The sequence below is a fragment of the Sciurus vulgaris genome (genome assembly GCF_902686455.1).
Source record: "Sciurus vulgaris genome assembly, chromosome: 7".
NCBI classification, from domain to species: domain Eukaryota; kingdom Metazoa; phylum Chordata; class Mammalia; order Rodentia; family Sciuridae; genus Sciurus; species Sciurus vulgaris.
This window is the reverse complement of record NC_136467.1, coordinates 86,576,910-86,595,439: the sequence shown is the minus strand read 5'-3', so window position 1 is coordinate 86,595,439 and position 18,530 is coordinate 86,576,910. Positions and strand designations below refer to the sequence as shown.

Sequence of the window (18,530 nt, the reverse complement as noted above, 5' to 3'; positions counted from 1 at the left end):
ATCAATCCCTGGTACAAAAAAAAAAAAAAGTTTATATATATATATAATTTGTATTTTTGTGTTCACTGCTGAAAGCTCTAACTGAGTGACATACCAAAAGATTTCACGTTTTTCTGAGATACTTTGACGTAAAATTTTAATAATGTTTCTTAACTTTAAATATGGTTGGTAGCTCATTAAATTTGAGGCAGTAAGCCGATAAATACAAAAGAGGCTATCTTGGTATTTCAGTTATCTAAAAAATTACAAGAACCAAAAGTTTTAAATGAAAAGTAATATTTTCAGATGATTGAAACATAACCCTTTTATTGTTAGGGTTTTACAAAAAGCATTTCTTTTTGATGGAAACATTCTTCTATTATAATATGAATATTTGCATTTTTTAAAATAAAAATAAAATATAAATGAACTACAAGTTGCCTAAGTCCGTTTACCCATATGCCTTATGGTCCTTGACGACTGTTTTTGATAATTGACTTTCTTTTCTCTTTTCTCAGCTGCTGTTAGTTTATTTTCGTTATTTCTGCTCTTCTGACTACCTCCTTTTGGGGGAGAACACCATGCTTAGTTTATGGATGAAGGAGTGAGGACTTTGTGAGGGCTGTTTTCTTTCCAAATTAGTGACTCTCATACTTGCTTTTCATTCACATGAGGGTCCTGATTGATTAAAGTTGTCACAACTCTGTTAAACAGATAAGTGGTGTATGACTGTATTTCTTTAATGACAAATTTATTTCATTTTAATAACATAAGCCTTTGGTATATATGGTATAGTATAGCATCACAGGAGAATAAAATTTGATATCAGGCCTGTATTGGAATTATTTCTTTGTCATTACTAGCTCCAAGATCTTGGGCAAGTTATTTATCTTCCTAACCTCAATGCTGTACCTGAAAAGTGAGACTAATAATACATCCTTAATTAGGATTGTTGTGTTTTATCCTTAATTGGCTTAAACATGATAATGCTCATGAAAAGCTTTGAGCAGTTGAACAGTTCCTTCCTCATAGGAAAATCTAGTAAAGTGTACCTATTATTTTTAATTACAGCTATGACCAAAATGTTAAGAATTAACATTATAATTTAATTTTTCTAAGTAATATAATAAGCATCTCAGTATAAAAATCCAGATAAATATTTTACATAATTAATTTACTTTGCAGTGTAGTAAAGCAAATAAATAATTGTAAGGTACTGAATCACAGTAAAATATAATTAATATTATAAAAGTAGGAAAACATAGTAATTTGTATTCATTGTCAATTATTTTTGAGAAAGTTGTCCCAAGTTTTTAAAAGTCCTTGAAATGTGAAATGTTTTAAAACAGTAAAGAGAATTTCTGTAGCTAGAATAGACAATTTTGTTTATGCTGTTTCTTGAAATATTCCTAGTATATATCAATAATGAATATTTTAGATGTCCTTATTCATAAGAGCTTGTGACACAAACTACACCTAGTTTGCCACATACTAAAACACTGTATTATTGATCTCATATTGAATGCATCCCCAGTATTTTCATTAACTTCCTTCATTGCCTATATAATTTTTCCTCATTTCATCCTACCTGCCAATTTGTGTATTTTTAAAAAAGTGTTACTAATTTTCAGTCTTTAATTATACAAGGTCTGTGTAAGTAAGTCAGGTTATTGTCCTTGACATTTCATTACCCATTTTGCATGATGCTGTTAAAGAATTTGTGGGCCAGCAGGTTGTTAAATTGTAATGTGTTACATGTGTTATTGCATGTTATTTTATTCTATTTTAACTCTAATGACTCATGTCACTGTGGTCTTTGGTTTTTTGAAATAAACTGATTTCCTTTCTCTTGCAGACACAGTTAAATTTGCTTTTGGATAAACTTCGAAGTACTGTGAGTACATTTAAAAAGAAAACAAGTTTCTTTGAATGGTCCTTTAAAACTATTATTAGTAATTATCCAAGTAAGAACAATAACCCTGGAATAATGAAAAATTTATTTTATACCAAATTCCCTTCATTAAAAAAATCAGTTTTAAAATAATTATTATTCTGGTTAGTTTTTTTCTGAAGAGAGGTTAAATATGTATGTGAAGACAAATTATTTTAAAAATATATAAAACTCTGAGTATTATTAAATTAAGATTATCCTGTAGTTTCATGAAGGTGAAAATATTTTGTAATTACGGAGGAGAATGAATGATTTTTAAAATTTTTTTTATTTTTAGGATTGAAAATAAGGAATGTAATTTAACCTCATTTTATTACTCATTGTAGTAATGTTCTCCAGATATGCCAATATTGATGTGGAAAAATATGTACATGATATTTTTAATGTCCCTTTATAAAGGTGAATCTACAAGGAGCCTTTTTTTTTTTTTTTTTTTTTTTGCAGTACTTGGGATTGAATGCAGGTCTTTGTGCATGTTAGGCAAGTGCTCTACCACTGAGCTACATCCCCAGCCCTTTTTATTTTTTATTATGAGACAGGGTCTCACTAATTTGCCCAGGCTGCAGTCCTCCTGCTTCAGTCTTTGAATAGCTAGAATTATAGGCATGCACCAACATGTCTGGCAATAGTCTGTTTTTTAACTACACATTTTAGTGATTCACCCTGATTTTTAAATGAAAAATAAAAAAAACCTGTCATAGAAAGATATTAGTATGTGGATTATATAAATGAAGCATGATTATAAACAAATCTACATAACTTAACTGAGTACTCTTTTTTCCTTTTCAAATACTAATCATTTTGAAAAGCCAAATATTTATTTTGTCAGTGCTTACTGTAGCTTAGCGTATTGTTAGACTTGGTTTTGGAACCATTCAGAAAATCTTTTCAATATCTTTAATTGGTTGCAAATATTTATCTCTTAAGGATCAAGCATGTTTATAAATCAAGTCTGATGAAGAAGGTATTTTATTTCCCAAATAGAGTGCTACTCTAAAATATTACTTCGGTCATAGAGACTGTTCTAAAATTATTTGTAGTGAGCATTGCCATTGATATGACTATTGTTTTGCAAGGTGACTACATTGAAGAGAAGCTGCTATTTGAATGTCTAGCATATTAGCTTCGGCACACAATCATTTCTTTGTGTACCTAATCAGTATTCTTTCTGCCTCATTTAGCATAATCTGATAACCAAAAGAATGACTTTTAAGGTTTTTATTTCAAGCTTCAAATGTTAATAGTATGCTAATAGATTTTTAAGTTCCTTAGTTTTTTAAAGTTTCATGTGTTAACATTAACATGCTTTGAAAGTTTCTGGTATTCATAGAAATAGAAAAATAAGAATGCTATATGTATTATCTCAGAAGGTGCCTTTGTTCTCTTAGGGAGCAAGCTTTATTCGTTGCATCAAACCTAATTTAAAGATGACAAGCCATCACTTTGAAGGGGCTCAAATTCTGTCTCAACTTCAATGTTCAGGTATTTCCATATGTTCATAATCTGTATCACTGTGTGTCAGTAGTTGTAGCTCAAGTGCAGTTTAAAAGTAATTCACCATTATCTTAATTATTTTGAAGTGTAATAAAATTTTTGTTGTGTTTTCTTTGATTCTAAGAAAAGCATGGATGGCAAATTATTTGAGCAATATTTGAGTTATAGTTATTGTGAAATAAAAGCATTTTATATCATTATATCAGCAAAATTTTATAAAATCACTTTAATAGCAAACCTGAATCTCCTTTTTGTAGGCTTTTTTCCTATAATCTTCTCAGTGTAGCAGCACTGCATTTGTCATTCCCTATATAGCTAGATTAGGAAGGGGGTTTTGGTGTCCTTGCTTTCCCTCTACCATTTGTGAAAAAATAAAAATAGAATGAAGCCCTTGGCTTCTGTGGCCCTTTTATGCATTTGATTAATTCTATCACTTCCCACCCCCTATTCCTGCATGTCTGACGTTGCCACGCCACAGAAGCCTCAGGCACCTGACTCAGTTTTTCCTTTATCCCATGCCTGTCCTCCATCCCATACTGCTTTTTTCTAAGGCATAAACCTTCTTCTTTCCCTGTGTTTTGATCTAACTCAGTTCCCTGACACTTTCCTCAAACTTCTTGTCTCTAACTCTTCTTTTACTCTTCTTGGAGGTAGATTTAACCATGAAATAAGGTCACCGATATTTCAGGATCCTTCATTTAAATGAACCCTTTTCAAAGCCTGGTACTGAATTTTGTATTTTTATAGTAATTTGTAATTTTGTATTTTTTTTCTTTATTTTCTTTATTTATTTTTATGTGGTGCTGAGGATCGAACCCATCCCTCACATGTGCTAGGCAGGTGCTCTACCACTGAAACACAACCCCAGCCCATGTATTTTTTTTCTTAAAAAACTCTCCCACAATTACATAAGCTCCAGGCTTCCCAAATCTGGATTTACCTCTCACTGTCTCTTCCAGAACCTTAACCATTCTTAAATCCATTCTGCCCTTTCTCCTTGTCTGTCTGGGATTGGGAGGCAAGTCTTGTTGACACCATTTAAATTCCTGATCAGTGACCATTTAGGGCTCTTAAACCTGTCCTGTCAAGTTTCCCTGGTTAGTTCGTCTGTTTCTCTATGGAACAAACTAGTCAGACCCACCCTGTTCTTAAATCTTTGAGCCTCTGCCAGCAGATGGCCTTTCCTCTTTAATAAAAAAGCTTCATCTGTCTGCTACCAAAAACTTGTACCTATCTGAATTTCCATCCTTCCTGTTAAGAAAGCAGAAATTGCCTCTCTTCTTAGTCAAAGCTTACAGTGCTTTGAAATCCGTCCCTACTTACTATTGCAAGTAGTCACCTTGAAATACATATAATCGGCACTGAATACATATATGGATTATATGTATTGAATCATTCCCTTTGAAGGTGAGTCTCTCTCTTTTCCCCTTATTAAATGTGCTTGAATGTGCTAAAATCTCATCTGTGATTCACATTCCCTTCCAGCTACTCCCCATCTTTTTTCTTGTTGCGTGCAGTTGATCCCTTTTTTCTCCCACAAATAGTCTATTCTCAGTTTCTGCCCTCTACTCACTCTTTAACTTCAAGAGAGTTCAGCTTCTATCTTGATAAGGCCACCAGTGCTTGTCTTATTAAATCAGATGTTCATTTTGCAGTCCTTAGTGGATTTCACAGAATCTGACTCTGACCAATTCTTGTGTATTTCTTTTCCTTGGTTTCTGAAACAGTAGATGCCCCTAGTTTTATTTGGAATTCTCTGGCCTTTCCCAATTGCTCTGCAGGCTCATTTTCTTCTGTACAGAGGATTTGAGCTTGTCCTATTCCTACTCATTTTATATCAACTCTGTCTTGTAGAGTTTTCCAGATAGAAATATTCTGTATCTGTGTTATCCAATATGATAGCCAGTAGACACTTTGGCTGTTCAGCATTAGAAATGTGACTAGTAGGACTTAAAGTTTAAATAAATTTTAAATTTTATTTAATTTAAATATTTTAAAATTTAAATTGTCACATGTCTAGTGTACCTACAGAGCATGTGGCTAGTTTCTGCTATGTTGGAAAGCACAGGTTATCTATTTTCTAAGTCTTCCCCTAACACCATTGACGTTTGTAGTTTGTGCCAGGCTAGCTCAGAGTCTGGTAAGGATGCAGAGTCAAGACCCCAGACTCCAGGAGTTGGGTGGAAGCAGACTTGTGGTGAGCAGCCTGCAAACTCGTTTATCGTGGGAACAGCCATACATTTTATAGGTTTCTTGCCCAATCACAATGAGCCACGGGGGATCAGACCACCAGGCTCCTATACAGGTTCCCTTAGTAACACTAGGTCAATTTGGGGCAGTTGTTTACTTTCCTAGGTAGGCGAAGTAGAATGCTCCTCCCTGCAAGTTTACACACTTGAGACATTCACTGCTGCCAGCCAAGAACTAGGATTTCTCTCAACAGATGTTACTTCCTAAATAACACTCCTATTATTCTCTAGTTCAGGCTGTCACCATCTCTTTCCTGGCTTTTTGCTTTAGTTTCGTAAGTATTCTCTTCAGATCCACTCAGTCTCTTCTTCACATGCATCCTGAATTATTATTTCACAACTCAACTCTGATCATTATTTTTACTGCTTAAAATACTCTAATGGCAACTGGGTGTGGTGGTGCATTCCTGTAACCTCAGCTACTCTGGAGACTGAGGTAGGAGGATCACAAGTTCTAGACCAGCCTAGACAACTTAGACCCTATTTTAAAATAAAAATTAAAAAGGACTGGGAGGCGGGCTGGGGAGATAGCTCAGTTGCTAGAGTGCTTGCCTTGTAAGCACAAGGCCCTGGTTCGATCCTCAGCACCCAAAAAAAAAAAAAAGAGGACTGGAAGCATGGCTTGGTGGTAGAGTGCTAGCCTGAGTGAGGCCTTGGATTCAGTTCCTTATACTGCCATTAAAAAAAGAAAAATAAAAAAGTTTTAATGGCTCCTGTCTAGTATTAATCAGGAAAGAGCAAAAATCCTAGTAGCTTTTGATGCTTCATAACGTCTAGCCTGTGTCCTGAGCTCCCTAGCTGCACTTTCTACTCCCTCTTCTCTGTGTGCTTCAGCCACACTGGCTTTTCTTTCAGTCCCTTCAGTTCTGTCCTGTAGGATCTGGGCACATGCTCTTCCTGAGTTTGGAATATTCTTGCCACTGCTGCATCTTTTCATCTTTTGCGTCTCAACTTGATTGCTACTTTTCTATGAAAGCCTTTCTTGATATTCCTATACCGGAAGGGAGCCTCGGTTCATGGTGCTGCATTCTGGGCCTCTACTTCACAGTCATAGGTACAAATTTTATGTATACTTTGTCATTATTTTTCCCTCCTCTAATCTATAAGCCCATGTGTGTAGAAACTTTGTTTTGGCTGATACAAAATTCCCGTGAATGAAATGCACAGTCTAGGAAAATTCTAACAAATATTGGAAAATTAAATAACTCATGTCCACTGAATTCTTGCATATAATACAGATTTGTATTTTGTGTTTTGTCTTTAGGGTATTGTTATTTAGAGTTTAACTTTTTTCTATTTAAATTTCTTTTTAGGATTTGTTTTACACAATATAATTCATTTATTGCCTAAGCGAGCATCTAGTGTCCTGGAAAATCAAGCAAATTTAGATTTAGCTGTAGGTGCTATTAGATTAGGAGAGTATGGGTTTATTGATGGGTTAGCAAGGATCCCCCTTTCACTAAGCAGGATATTTCAAATGTTAAGATGTGTTGGCAGTTTAACTGATGAAACCCATTCATAATACTTTGTTTTTTAAAGTACTACTAATAATATAATGATACAGCTTTGTAATAAGAAAAAGCAAAAAGTAACAATGAGTGGTAGGAATAAAAAAATCTATGAAACTTTCTAAAATAAAGATAATTAAGATTGGGATTCTATTTTATCTTTCCATTTTTACTGGTTTTTATTTTTTTCTGTTTTGAGGATAATTAAGACACCTACTAAAATTATCAACTTCTTATCAGTCAACAGCAGGACAAAGTAGGAAAAGGTGAGAGAAGGCAGGTTGTCTTCCTCTGTGACCCTGGGGCTGCACTGTCTGTCCATAGTAGAAAGAGGAGTTCTGAGTATACCAGCCAGCAGTGTATGGAGCCACTGCTTATCAAACTCCTAGATTATGATCCAGGTCTTGGGAGTTTCTAGAAGAGTATTTGAGTGATTTTAATTTTTTCAGTTCAAAAATTAGTTTCACGTACTGAGAAATCCATTGTAGACTTAGTAATTTGTTAAGCTCCATGAAATTCTTAATGAACTTCTGTGAACCAATTCATAATTTGCAGTTATAAAGTGAGCCCAGAAACTTAAGAGGTGGTGCTTAAAATCTGGCAATACCAACCAAACCTTATTTTTATTTTTCTAAGCAGAGCCTAGAACTAAATCTAGTTCTGGAAATTTTTTTCTTGTAAGAACGATGGCCTTTATTTTTCATTAATCACCATATACTTTGTGTGTCTTAGATACATTTCTTATACTGATCAGATTAAATTCTGCTCTGTTATTTTTAAATTAATGTATTATATTTCATCATATAGATATAGCATAATTAATCCACAAATACTGCAAACAGTGATCTCATGGATATCAGGATAATTCTCCACACATATCTTTGCTCACAAGTATAAAGGGGTAGTAGGGTAGCTTATAGAAATAGAAATTACTGAATCAAAGGGATGGAAATTTCCTAATTGCCATCCAAGAGTGTTGTCCTCGTTTGCTCTTGAAAGTGTATGTGTATGTTATTCTACATTGTCATCAACTCTGAATACTATTGATATTTGGTATCTTTGCCAGTCAGATAGTCTAAAATTCAATCTGATGGCCTAGAAATATCATCTTTTTTATGAGATTGTTTTAAAATAAAAATTTACTTAAAATTTTTTATAGTTTTATTTTTTAAATATATTTTTATAACTCTATTTTACTTACTATTTTTTTATGTAGTGCTGAGAATCGAACCCAGTGACTCACACATGCTAGGCAAGTGCTCTACCACTGAGACACAACCCCAGCCCCCTATAGTTTCATTTTTTAACTAAAATTTTTGACCAGCAGAAATTTATTTTGATACAAAGAAGGAAGTAAGGGTCTAATGTTATTTTTGTTTTCCAAATTGCAAGCCATTTATCATAACACTCTTTATTAAATAATCTTATTTTTTCCTTTGATTTGAACAGTCCCAGAGACTAAAATCCAGGTCTCATTGTGAACAAAATTTGTGGCATTTATTGTTAGTGGTTGAGCTTTTCCCAACCTATTTTACATTTTTCCTAACCCCAAAAAGCTCATACTGACTCAAGGCTCAGATTAATCACTTATTGGAGTTACAGTTGAAACAGATACTGATCTTGGAGACTTACCATTTCAATAGATTAATTTCTCTTCGAGGGTTTTTATATTGAGTAGTAAACTTTTCTTTTCTTTTGCTTTGTTTAAGTACAGGGGAGAATTTGGGGTTATATTTGACCACTTTTTGGAGACTGTGTTAGGAATGTTGTTCTAAAGTTAACCTCAGGTCTTTGAAAGTGGACTAATACAAGACTTTGCGTGGTATACTTGGATGTAATGTAGAGATGCCTAGCATTAAAAAAGATATAAACTAGACTGCAGCTTTTTAGAAAACAGTAGTTTGCCTTTAGGAAATGGTTAGTCATACTGGTTTTAGATGGAATTTGACTATAGTAATTTTACGTGGTAGATAAGTTGAGACATAATGATTAGAAGTGTTTTTGCTGTGTAATTTTTCATTGCTGATGATTTCTGTAGATTGTACCTTCCTAAACATTAATTTTTAAAAATGGCATTCATGAGTTATTTTGGATTTCTGCACAATAATTGGCTGTGGTTTGTGTTTATGAATCTAGGTATGGTGTCTGTTTTGGACTTGATGCAGGGTGGTTTCCCATCACGAGCTTCGTTTCATGAACTCTACAACATGTATAAAGAATATATGCCAGATAAACTTGCAAGATTGGATCCAAGGCTGTTTTGTAAGGTACAAATGCTACGTAAATTGAAAATTTCTTAGCAGTAAACTCTTATTTATTAGGTATTAGTTGGAATTTAACTTTTTAACTTATTTTTCAGGCTCTTTTTAAAGCTTTGGGATTAAATGAAATTGACTACAAATTTGGATTAACAAAAGTATTTTTTAGACCTGGCAAGGTAAATGTATTTTTCTTCAAAATTTTAACATCATAAATGTGGATAGTTGGAGTTAGTAAGAATTTTTAAGTATTAGTGATTTGTATTATTCTTGAATTATATGGTTACTAATGGCATGAAAAACTATATAATGTGTGCATGTGTACTCACATAATTTTCCTATTATGTGAATAATAGGAAATTATTTATGAGAAATCTGTAATTTATAGAGTGTAGTATACTGTATGAATTTTATAATTTTATTCAGTATTGAAAGCAAAACATTGTTTAATTGACTTTTTTTTTTAAACTTAAAATAGGGTTAACCAGAAAATACTAATACTTTAAACAAATTGAAAACTTTTCTAAAGCATATTAATTAGTCTTCATTGATTTGAGATTTTGTAGCTCTTTGGAATCTTCATTGCAAAAACAAGTTTAGAATATGGTAGATATATAAACTGTAGGGATTTGCCCTAGAGTTTGTGTGGATCTCTGTTAAACTCTAGAATGAGTGTATAGATACTTTTTTATGTAACATGATATTTTTTAGGCTAACATAATCCTATAGTTTGAATATTCTTCAGTTATAGAATACATTATAACTAAATGTATTTTATAGAGAAATATCTAAATTCTGTTCACAATTCATTACTAATGACATTTTCACCATTCCTATCTTCTTTAATGTTGATTTAATAAATTTTATCTTTATAATTTTAAACACTATTATTATCTTTTAATAGCCAATAATACTAGTTTAGCTTATCAGAATCATTCATAAATATATTTCACATATCTTGAGGGTAAATTAATCATAATAAATCTGATTTTACATTTTTTGAGGATGAGATGAAGTGTATGTATAGGTTACCAGTGTATGTAACTCCCTGAGAATATATTTACTGCAGAGAACCTATACCATTTTCTATAAAAGAAAAAAATATTAAAAGAAAAAGAACCTATAAATGTTTATGGTTCACTTAACTATAATTGTATGTATTTCTCATAAATTCAACATTTTCTTGTTTCAGAGCTATAGTAATTATTTAAGAATTAATAGCTTGATAAAGAAAGTACTTGGTCTTATTTATGTCTTGAAGTAGAAGGATTAGAAGGATTTGTTGATAGCCTATGGCAAAGATTCAAAGATCTTCAATTTCACTATGTTACCTTTAATTTTTATTATAGCAAATGATTATATTGATGTTGATGATATTGTAATGTCTTAGTATTGTAGTGGGATTTGATAAAGATCATTTTGGAATTTGGTGGTGAATAGTGGAAATAATTTATTTCTTAATAACCACATAGATGATTTATTTGTGTGTGTCTCTTAGTAGCACTTTCTTATCTTTGTTTGAAATGGGGCTGGGGTTGGGAGTGACAGACTAGTTTTGTTGGAAGCTGATTTACATAGCTGAATTCTGTATATCAAGTGCTCTATGTGGATATCTGAGAATGTGGGTGAGTCAGTGGGTGAGATATATTAGTCCTTTTCTATTTTTTTCTCAATAAAACCTTTCTGCTAACCCTCTGCAGTTGTTATTTGAGATCTTCTTCTTTTATTATTGAATCTGCTACCCCAAAAAATGATCCTGAAGGAAGGATGGAAGAGAAAGTCTAAAGAATAGGGCCAAGGGCTGGGGAGATAGCTCAGTTGGTAGAGTTCTTGTCTTGCAAGCACGAGGCCCTGGGTTCGATCCCCAGTACCACAAAAAAAAAAAAAAAAAAGAATAAGGCCAAGTGTGTTTGGGTTTGCTATATACCCTAAAATTTCTGTGTAATTAGCATGCAGCCATTTTCAGAAAGTTGGATTTTGAATTTGAATTGTATTTATTTTCTCTTTGTGTTTAAACACATTTATATTTTAATATATTAATTGTTTATATTTTATATTTATATATAAAATATATTAGTTGTTTATTATTTTACCTCCTAGTTTGCAGAATTTGATCAGATTATGAAGTCTGACCCTGACCACTTAGCAGAGTTGGTTAAAAAAGTCAATCATTGGCTAGTCTGCAGTCGCTGGAAGAAAGTTCAGTGGTGTTCACTGTCAGTCATCAAATGTGAGTGTTTTCTTTCATTCCAGGATGTTTTATTACTTTGAAAGCGAGGTGGTTTGCGTCATGTTATAAGGCTGTCTCAGAGGTGGATGCTAGGCAAGACAACTGTGATATTTGTTCACACTGTGTCCCTGGTTCCTCAGGCAGCACCTTGTATGTAGTGTGTGTTAACATTTGTAGACTTTCTATATTTTAATTTTTTGAATGCATGATTCTTATTTTCCCTATCTGAATGTGTTCGATAATATTAATTTCATCATGTTCTAAACAGAACTCACTATCTTGATTCTTTTGTCTCTTTCTCCCCTTAACCCTCAACACCATTCCTCAACCTCTCAGATAATAAATCAGAACTTTTTGTGTCTGTGTGGCATCTATAACGCACACTCCAAATATTTCAGGATTACACTTGTCTGTCTTTTCCCTGAAATCTTGTCAATCATCAAATCATACCAATTTATTTTCCAAATACTGTAATTCTTTACTTTGTATTCCAGCACCTTGGTGGAACCTCTTTATCCCACTTACATAATAACTTGAGCAGCTCCCAACCTGGTGTTCCTGGCTTCCCAGAGTTCTCACTCTATACCTAAAGCCACATGGCCCTTCTTCAATAGAGGGCAAAGTCTGAGTTCTTATATCTTTCAAGACTCTGTGAAATAGGGTATTGGCTCATCCTTGCATCCTCTTCTGCTACTCCCTCTGAGACCCTGTTCTTTGATACACTGGACTAAGCTGCTTTTGTGTGTGGTTTCTGCTAGGCTATAATTACCTCTGACCCAAAGCAAGGGTGAGGACAGAATACTTTTTTACAAACCTGAGGGTCAGTGGCAAAATCTTTAATTTGGGGGAGTTGAGAATCAATAACTTGATTAAATTTATAATCATACTCCTCCCCACACACACACTCACCAGAGTACTTGAAATACTGTTAGATACATGAAAAGGATTCCTTAAATCATTCCTTATCAATAGAAAAATAAAATTCCTTTGACATAATGAAAAGGAACCATTCAAAGATTATTATTGAGATCTTTTGTTAGATAATTGTAAATATGGCTAAAAAGGTAACTATAATGAAGGAAAAAGGAAATAGAATCTCTTTCCCCCATCATTTCCAAGTACAATATAAGCATATTTGTTAGGATAGTTCAAAACTTTTCTTGGTGGTGGGGGACGGGTACCAGGTATTGAACTTGGGCACTCAACCACTGATCTACATCCCCATTCGCTGCCGCCTTCTTCTTTCTTCTTCTTCTTCCTTCTTCCTTCCTCCTTCTCCTCCTCCTCCTTCTTCTTTTGGTATTTTGCTTTGGTAACAATTTTATTGAGATAAAATTCACATCACACAATCCACCCATTTAAAGCATATAATTTAATGATTTTTAATTTATTCATAGCATCACTCATCTATCAGCAAATCGATTTTGAAAGAATCTCTGCTGTCCTTATCCACTGCTCTCCAATTATCCTGCTCTCTTTTCTCCAATCCCCAGACCTAAGCAACCTAACCTACTTTATGGCTCCACAAATTTGCCTGTTATGGACATTCCATATAAATAGATTTACACAATATGTGATTCTTTGTGATTAGCTTCTTTCACTTAGTGCAGTGTTTTCAAGCTTCATTGATATTGTTCTATCTATAGGTAATTCATGTATTTTTATTGTCAAACAATATTCCATTGTATGGATATGCCACATTATATTTACCCATTCATTAGTTAATGGACATTTGAGTATTCTATTTAGAGACAGGATCTCACTGAGTTGCTTAGTGCCTCATTTTTGCTGAGGCTGGCTTTGAACTCTCAATCCTCCTGTCTCAGCCTCCTGAGCCGCTGAGATTATAGGCGTGTGCCACCACACCTGGCAGTGCTCTTAACTTTGTATGTTGTATTGTGATGAAGAGCATGTTATATTAAAACTATCTGTGCTACTCTGTTTCTGGATTGAGTTGTGCAGATTTACTGAGGTCAGTAACCAGATAGGGATCTTTGCAGAATTTGAACAGGGAAGCTCTGTAAAAAATGTTTTCAGGTGACATCATGCTAGGAAACTGTGGGTACTTGAAGTTAAAAAGATTTCTTTACTGTAGGTCTCTCAGAGGCCTCATCCAATATGTTCATTGTTTCCAAAAGTGATATATTTGATATATTTCCAAAAGTGAATTTAATAGTGTATGTCTCTTCTAAACTCATTCAACAGTTAAATTCTTTTTTAAGGACATATATGTTCATATTTTATAGAATAAGTATTGCCTATGGTGGTTTGGGAAATAGTGGTATAGCATAATAAGGAAATAATGCATTTCAAGTGCAAATTCAGCCACTTTTTATTTTTAAGAAGTATAAAACATGAGAGAAATGTTAAGCATTCTGATTTTGCTATGCAGTGTAATATGTTCATCAAGATTTCATATTTCTTAAAAATTGCCTTTTGAAAATGAATTTTTAAAAAATATGTCCAGTGGAATAATGAAATAATATCATTTTACATTATTCTTGCGCACAGTGAAAAACAAAATAAAATATCGAGCTGAAGCTTGCATTAAAATGCAGAAAACTATTCGGATGTGGCTTTGCAAAAGGAGACACAAACCTCGGTAAGATGTGCCGAAGGATCCCTATAAAACCTAATTATTCTAATATAAAACAGCAGTAAATGCCTAATGAAAAACAGTTTGGATCTTTTGCTCTTTGTAAAATATGTTTTAGTCTTATTATTTGTAATATTTCTTTGAAATTAGCTAATTTATTCATTACTTATCTCATTCCACAAAAGGATTGGAAATGACTTACAAAAATGTAAGCATTGTAAAAGGTTGAAATAAATAGTTGAAAGAAGCTGTTTGATCATTTTAGTGATTTGAGTTTCTTGATAATGTCAAATTGACATTGATTTAAAAAAATATCTCTTTGATATTTTGACCATAATGTTTTTATCCATAAGAATTATATTGTTTCACTATAAATTTAGTTTTTCTTATTTAAACTTTTCATTACTAATTTGGACTTTTTAACCTTGGAGTTCTGAATAACTATCAATTCATCATAACTTTTTAAAGTGATTATTAGATAACTTCTTCAAGTTCTATAGCTTGAAATCTCAGTTGATAGAAAACCTTAATCCTATTGACAGGCATCATTGTCTTTCACACCGATATTTTATTCTTTTGCCCTCAACAAGAGATCTCAAAAAGAGAATCCTAAGCAAAATTGAAAAGACAAGTGAAATATCCAGCTTAGCAATATATTTTTAGCATTTTATTAATGAAAAATCTTCCTACAGCATTAAATGGTGATGTTAATCTCTGATGCAATATCTCTATAGCATTGATGGCCTGGTTAAGGTGGGCACGCTGAAAAAACGACTTGATAAGTTTAATGAAGTAGTAAGTGCACTGAAAGATGGAAAACCAGAGATGAATAAACAGATCAAAGATCTTGAAATTTCCATTGATGCTTTGATGGCTAAAATTAAGGTATGTAATTTTAGCTCAGGAGACTTTGGCTTTAATATAGCTTAATGCCCTTTGTTTTTGATATTGAAATTGTATAGAAAAATGTCCTTTTTTTTAGCGTACAAAATGTTGAAAAATAGATGCTCATTATGTTGTTCTTTCTTCTGTGTTTGAAAATTTTCATAGCAGAAAGATAAAAAGGAATACAGTTTTTAAGCAATTTCATCTGTTGTTAGGAAAAATATTTTCCCCCTAGAAGAGTAACTAGAATACAATACTTTGATGCTAAGCTTTTGCATAGTCATAGAGGACTAATGCCATTTAGTTTAATGACAGTATTGGGAATCTGCTCAGTAGGTGCTCTACCACTGAGCTACATCATTAGGTCCCCTAGAAACTAATTTTTAAATTATGAAAGTAATCTAATGTTATTGAAAATTTGAAGAAAGCAGTCAAAAACACCTTCATAGCCCCTTGTTAACACATTCACTAGTACATTATTGTATATTTCCCTTAAAATCTTACTTTATTATGCATTTATTTTACTTTGTTCTTTATATACATTCAATTTTTAAAATCTCTACCATTATGTCATAATCTTTCATTATTAATACCTTTATCTTCATAGAGACTATAACATAATGAACTGTTTTAAAAGTAGTCATAGCCATTTCCTCTTCAACTTTATAGGAAAAGATGGGGACACTTTTGTTTGATTTTTCACTTTTTTTTTTTTTTTTTTTTTTGCGGTGCTGGGGATCGAACCCAGGGCCCTGTGCTTGCAAGGCAAGCACTTTACCAACTGAGCTATCTCCCCAGGCTGATTTTTCACTTATTTGATTACTGCTAGGATTGAAAATTCTTTTGTATATAGCATATCTTTTCTTTAAATAAATTGTGGGGTTTTGCTGTTTTTCTCAGCTAGTTTCATAGGTCAGAATATATGTGCATATAGTAAGTACTGTAAAGTAGGCCTTTTATCATATTGTATGTATAAGTTATATATATTTTATAATGGTAAATCTTTGAGGTAAAAAGGATGAAAATGATCAAGGGAAGAATGAAAATGCTGTAGATGGACTTAGCTGATTTTATAAATTTGTCAAGGGCCATCCCTTTTATGGGGTATCATTATTAATTAAAATTAACTCAGCCACATTTTTTGAAGGCTAATATAGGAAAATTACCCAACAAATTTAGATGTGTATAACATTTTTTTTTTTTTTAATATTCCTTAGGTACTGTTTGAACAATATTATTACAGAGTATACTTTGGCTAAATGAGCTATTTTTTCCCTTAAAAACAATTTTTAACTACAATTCTGTTGCTTTATCCAGAGTACACCCACAGATGTTGATGACTTGGTTGATAGAAAATAGAATCAAGTGTTTGTGAACAGAGATGACTTTTAAAGAAAAGTGTTTGACGATTATTTAATGTACAAACAGTACAGCAAAGAATGGGCTTATCAGCTTTCCCAGTTCTTTCTTTCTTTCTTTCTTTTTTTTTTGCGGTGCTGTTCTTTGTTGTTGTTTGGTTGTTTTTTCCCCCCCTGTTTGTGTACATATTGGAGTTGGTTTTTTTTTATTAATTGTTAAAAACATAACTTTATTATCTTAACCACATATAAGTGTTCAGGTCAGTAGTGTTAAGCATATTTATATTATTGTGCAACAAGAGATAACTTTTCTAAATACATGTTTATTATTTTGTTTTTTAAGTCCACTATGATGACCAGGGAACAAATACAGAAAGAATATGATGCACTAGTTAAAAGCTCAGAGGAGCTCCTCAGTGCATTACAGAAAAAAAAACAGCAGGAAGAGGAAGCAGAAAGGCTGAGACGTATACAAGAAGAAATGGAAAAAGAAAGAAAAAGACGTGAAGAAGATGAACAGCGTCGAAGGAAGGAAGAGGAGGAAAGGCGAATGTAGGGCATTTATGTTGTTTTGCATTAGAAAATGAATTGAAGAGTGAATTCTTGGCATTTTGGGCAATGGTTAATGACTATTCCTAAAACCATATTCTTGTTTCAATTAACTAATTTTAGAATAAATTTGTAATTTGAAAAAATAAGCTTTTATAATAATTGCATACAATTATTTTAACTACGTTGAGCATCCCTTAATTTAGAAATTCCAAATCAGAAATACTTCAAAGTCTGTTGCATTTTGAGTGGCATGTTGGTACTCAAATTGCAAAAGTTTTATTTTATTTTTTAAATTAAAACGTTAATTATACATAGTAATGGGATTCACTAATATTTCCCTGCATGCATACAGTGTGCATTGATCAGATCCATTCACCCTTCTTCTGACCCCTTCCCACCCTCCAGGTATTCTTCTCAGTTTCTAGTCATCACTATTCTATTTTAAGGTTGACTTACTTGTTATTTGTTTTTTAGTTTTCACATATGAGAGAGAACATGTGGTACTTTTCTTTCTGTGCCTGGCCTATTTCACTTAATATGATGTTCTTCAGTTCCATCCTTTTGACTGCATCAACTGGATATCATTTTTTATGGCTGAATAATACTCCATTGTGTATATGTACCATATTTTTAAAATCCATTTGTCTATTGATAGGCATCCAGGTTGATTCCACATCTTTGTTATTATGAAGGGTACCCCAGTATAAATGGGCATGCAGGAATCTTTTTTTGTATGCTGACTTAATTTCCTTTTGATATATACCCAGGAGTGGGAAAGCTGAGTCATATCTCAGTTTTGTTTTTAGTTTTTTGAACAACCTCCCATTGTTTTCTTTAGTGACTGTACTAATTTAAATTCCCACCAGTAGTATGTAAGGGTTATTTTTCTTCACATACTCACCAGCATTTGTTTTTTGATAATAGTAATTCTAACAGGTGAGATCTTATCTCCTTATAGTTTTGATTTGCATTTCCCTGATGGCTGATAACATTGAACATTTTTTCATGTATTTATTGGCCATTTGTATTTCTTCTTTTGAGATGCGTCTCTTCAGATCATTTGCCCATTTATTATTTGGACATTTTGCCATTTATTAATTTATTAATGAGTTATTAATTGTTCACTGAATTTTTTGAGTTCTTTATATTTTCTGGAGATGAACTGTCTGTCATATGAATAACTGATAAATACGTTATCCCCTTCTGTTGGTTGTCTCTTCACTATGTTGATTGTTTCCTTTGCTGTTCAGAAACTGTTTAGTTTGATGTCATCCCATTTATATTCTTACTTTTGTTTCCTGAACCTTTGGAGTCTGGAATACAGAAAATCATTGCCTATACCTATATTTTGAAGTGTTTCCCTGTTTTCTTCCAGTAGTTTCAGATCTTACATTAAGATCTCTAGTTCATTTTTGAGTGAGTTTTTTTCAGGTCAAGAGATAGGAATCAAGACTGGGGAGATAGCTCAGT

General features: G+C 32.8%; 1 protein-coding gene across 9 annotated transcripts in view; it reads left to right on the top strand.

Annotated features, from left to right (window-relative positions):
* MYO6 (myosin VI) overlaps nucleotides 1-18,530 on the top strand; it is a 136,709-nt gene that overhangs the window by 98,075 nt on the left and 20,104 nt on the right. For all 9 annotated transcript variants that reach the window (XM_079146506.1, XM_079146505.1, XM_079146504.1 and 6 more), the window contains 8 exons: nucleotides 1,835-1,873; nucleotides 3,319-3,412; nucleotides 9,318-9,448; nucleotides 9,541-9,618; nucleotides 11,540-11,669; nucleotides 14,181-14,271; nucleotides 15,000-15,150; nucleotides 16,852-17,060. In XM_079146506.1, coding sequence (XP_079002632.1) covers nucleotides 1,835-1,873; nucleotides 3,319-3,412; nucleotides 9,318-9,448; nucleotides 9,541-9,618; nucleotides 11,540-11,669; nucleotides 14,181-14,271; nucleotides 15,000-15,150; nucleotides 16,852-17,060 — 923 coding nt within the window. The remainder of the gene's footprint in view (nucleotides 1-1,834; nucleotides 1,874-3,318; nucleotides 3,413-9,317; nucleotides 9,449-9,540; nucleotides 9,619-11,539; nucleotides 11,670-14,180; nucleotides 14,272-14,999; nucleotides 15,151-16,851; nucleotides 17,061-18,530) is intronic.